The sequence below is a fragment of the Frankliniella occidentalis genome, unplaced genomic scaffold (assembly GCF_000697945.3).
Source record: "Frankliniella occidentalis isolate FOCC.00 unplaced genomic scaffold, Focc_3.1 Scaffold20, whole genome shotgun sequence".
NCBI lineage: Eukaryota > Metazoa > Arthropoda > Insecta > Thysanoptera > Thripidae > Frankliniella > Frankliniella occidentalis.
The window spans coordinates 160,930-164,982 of NW_026267150.1; the positions used below are offsets into that span (position 1 = coordinate 160,930).

At 52.2% G+C, this 4,053-nt stretch overlaps 1 protein-coding gene across 2 annotated transcripts in view; it reads left to right on the top strand.

Annotated features, from left to right (window-relative positions):
* Window positions 1-4,053, top strand: part of LOC113206127 (spondin-1-like) — a 32,954-nt gene that overhangs the window by 15,630 nt on the left and 13,271 nt on the right. For both annotated transcript variants that reach the window (XM_052264530.1, XM_052264529.1), the window contains exons 3-7: window positions 1,915-2,180; window positions 2,460-2,665; window positions 3,187-3,440; window positions 3,529-3,659; window positions 3,734-3,947. In XM_052264530.1, coding sequence (XP_052120490.1) covers window positions 1,915-2,180; window positions 2,460-2,665; window positions 3,187-3,440; window positions 3,529-3,659; window positions 3,734-3,947 — 1,071 coding nt within the window. The remainder of the gene's footprint in view (window positions 1-1,914; window positions 2,181-2,459; window positions 2,666-3,186; window positions 3,441-3,528; window positions 3,660-3,733; window positions 3,948-4,053) is intronic.

Here is a 4,053-nt window from a genome sequence, read left to right on the forward strand (position 1 = left end):
CTTGTATGTGTGTGAATGACATTCGCAACACAAGTAGGAACAAGTGTGTGGATTTCAAAAGGGAAATTCACACCTGTTTAGTTTTATCACATCTTGCACGAAAACCTCAACTTTTCCCCTGGCGTTTGGAGCGATCTAACCTCCCTTCGGGAAGAAAAAGACCCCCCCCACACACACACACACCTGGAGTAGCCCTCTAAAGGAACCAACGGCGCACCGCCTTCCGTGCCCGTTACCTGCCCGCCGATCTTTGCGCGCCTCTTAAGGACAATAGCCGGCTACACGCCGCAACCCTTTCAGGCCGGACAGCTGCGATTTGCGGGAGGTGGGGCGGGGGAAGGGAAGCAAGGAATGGGGCGCTCGCATTGTTCTCGCCTTGAACAGAGCAGAGTACGAAGGATCGGACGGGGCCGCCCCGGACTGGACTGTTCAGGGGAGGGGGTGTACCTTATAAAGTCGGAGCTGCCGAGCTGGCCCGGCTCAATGATTCAGGAGCAGAAGCAACACTTTGGCGCTGGCTGCGGCTGCCGGGCGCAGCTCGTCTTGGCCGCTGTCCGGTTCACTGCTCACTGCTGCCCAGCAGCAGGGCCGAGTAGTGGTTGCGCTGCCCCCAGTTTCAACGTGAATGGTTTTCATCTCGGTTTTCATCCCCAGGCGGGTGTAGAGAATGAAACTAGGAAGGGTATTGGGGGACGGGGTGAGCTTCTACTCTTTAACTCTGCGCTCGATTCGTGTCTTGAGGAACCATGAACTTATAAGAGGTACATCTCAAAGCAGCTATATACATTATTCTTGCATAAATCGAAAACAGAAACAGAGCAAATCCCAGCAAGTTTCAGAACAGCTTAAAACTACAGTATCCAACCAACATTACTAAATGGAAACGTAAGCTTATTAAATGTAGCTGCTGACCGGCACTTCAGGCGGATGAAGGGCTCTAGATTGTCAAGCTGTCAGTGCTCGGCCCCATCACAAGAGCGGTGACCCTTCCCTCCCCTTCCACCCCGACCCCCGCGCGGGGCAAACGTCAGAGGTGTGCGCATCAGTTATGGTCCCAGAAACATTCGAAAAGCGACATGTAGGAAGAATTACAGCTGCAGATTGGTTTAACTAGCAAATTTTCTTGGGCACGGTCTATTATACCCACTTTTATTTTCGAAACTAGAGTATACTGTCAGGCCAAAATGGCAAATACCTAAAAAATTAAAGCTTCTTAAACAGACATGGATCATGGGTGGTGGTCTAAGATATCTTTCAGACCGAAAAATGCTTATTGGCTTGAAGTACCTGGAATCGTCCAGAAAGTACGTCCGTTTCTCTCAGATGCGTTCGGCAAATTATGGGAGCCCAGCGCCTGCGAAGCTTGGGGTAGGCCACACCGCAATTCACGCATGCACGGCGCGCGATATGTTGCCTATCTATCAGGCGCTATGAGAGCTTACACAGTCTGAACTTGGGCAATCTCTCAAAGGCGAATGATGGACGAACTTTCCCGAAGATCCCTCTCTCACTCAGCTCTCACGCCGACGACGGCCGTCATCCGCCCGAGGGTTGGGCAACACAACGCACAGAGCCGCATATCGCAAGACCCGCTCGCGGCAACGGGTGTGTCTCTCGCGCATGGGGTACGTCGTACATCGTTGGGAGTATTCTCACTTAGTTCATTATACCCTGACATGGCAATGAAAATTAACCCATTGCCGTTGCAAAGGAGGCCAAGAAATTACAGAAATAACAAGTTGAAATTGATCGACTAGGAATAGATATAGTTGCGCCCTTGTTAGCATTGGACGCACTCTGACCGGCGATGGTCGATGGTAGTGTTGTGTGAATGTCAAGTTGTTGTTTTTCATGTGCGTACAAGTAAAGTCCTAAATTTCCACCAACACGAGTTTGTTTGGTTTGTCTTTTCAGTGTCCGTGGAGGGCCGTCGTGGAGCCAACGACGCGCCCCACAAGTTCATCGGCTTTGTGCTGACGGTGGAGGGCGAGGACGACGGCCTGGGCCGTAAGCGGGAGGTGGGCCGCTTCACGCTGTACCCGGACGCGCTGGCCAAGTTCGACGAGCGCTGCGGCAACACGGTGACGCACGCCAACCTGCTGCCCACCGCGGAGGTCTACATCAACTGGACGGCGCCGCCCGAGGGCTCCGGCTGCGTCCTGTTCCGCGGCGCCGTGCAGGCAAGGAGCATCAAAATGAACTTCATTGAAGTGCATTGCAATGAACTTCATTGAAGTGCATTGCAATGAACTTCATTAAAGTGCATTGAAATGAACTTCATTAAAGTGCATTGAAATGAACTTCATTAAAGTGCATTGAAATGAACTTCATTAAAGTGTATCGAAATCAACTTACATCGAAATTAGACTTTATTAAAGTGCATCGAAAATGCGCTTCATAGTTTGAGAAATTTGTCCACTGAAGTTGAAGTCTTCTTTCTTCTTGGGCTCGGCCTGCAGGAGAGCGCGCACACCTGGTACGCGGACGGCGAGCTGACGCAGCGCGTGTGCGAGGACACGCAGGAGAACATGGACGAGCAGCGGCCCATCCTCGAGACGTGCGGTGCCTGCGACGAGGCCAAGTACGAGGTCACCTTCGAGGGGCTCTGGTCCCGGCACACGCACCCGAAGGACTTCCCCGCCGACTCGTGGGTCACGCGCTTCAGGTAAGTGCGTAGATATCGACCCCTTTAGGACACACCACACCAACGTGAAAAATAGTCGGAGCTTTACAAGATTTTTCCCTAGCTGATGTGTATCTATTGAAATTACAATTTGGAATTGTAAATTCACAAGAGATTTGTATCGTCTTAGAATTGATCGACCAGCCAAGAATGGGGTGTACCAAATTTATAACATATAACAAATTACAACAACTGTAGTAAATTTACGCAAATTTACGAGGATATTTTCCACGGTGCTGTAAGAAAAAATGTTCGATGATCGGGCTAATATCTTAGCAAAGTGAAAACATTTAGCTAAAAATGAAGCTACTATAGCCAAATCTTAGTTTTGAAACTAGAAACCCACAACCAATCAACTTCGTGATTGGAAAAAAAAATCAAATCTCAGTAACATTGCAATGAATTTAGTATCGTTCTGCAGCGGTCTGCTGTTTACAATTAATGTACTCTTCCGTTCCGTATTCCTTTCTCGAAACACTAACGTGGCGTGCCCATACCAACAGCGACGTCATCGGCGCCTCTCACGACGTGGAGTACCGCTTCTGGGAGTACAACGGGATGGCCAGCGAGGGCCTGAAGCAGGTGGCGGAGCGCGGCACGACCCGCGCCCTGGAGACGGAGCTCAAGGCCGAGAGCGACCACATCCGCACCATCATCAAGGCCAGGGGCATCAGCTACCCCAACGTGACGGGCAAGACGTTCGCCGTGTTCCGAGTCGACCAGAAGAACCACCTCATGTCGCTGGTATCCATGATCGGTAAGAAAATTAAGCGCACAGCACTTGGTGATGCAAGGCCAAAAAAAGAAAGAAATAAGTTTTTTTTCCCCTTGTCGGTCATTCACAGATCCTTCGCCCGACTGGATCGTGGGTGTCAGTGGGCTAGAGCTGTGTCTCCCCAACAACAGCTGGGTTGACCACGCGAAGATCAACCTCTATCCTTTCGATGTGGGCACGGATAGCGGCCTGACGTACATCGTGAGTCACCACAAGCAGGTCTCTCCGCAACGTGCCCTGTCAATACCGACGCCTAAAACACATCCGTGTTGCAGGCGCCGGACCAGCCCACCATCCCGCAGGAGCCCATCCGCAAGATGTCCTCGTCGTTCCCCAACACGGACGCCTCGCCCTTCTTCGACTCGACGGGCGAGCCGATGCGGCCCATGGCGCAGCTGTCGATCGTGCGCCAGCGGCTGTACGAGAAGAGCTGTGACGACCAGGGCCGGTTCGGCGTAGAGGGCGAGGACCACGACAGCGTCAATCGCGGTGCGTACTCGTCACCACGGTCCCCCGCGCGGGGGCCGCGTTGTTCTGCAGCGCCTCCGGGCCTTCCTCCCCTGAGCTTCTACTCTTTAACTCTGCGCTCGATTCG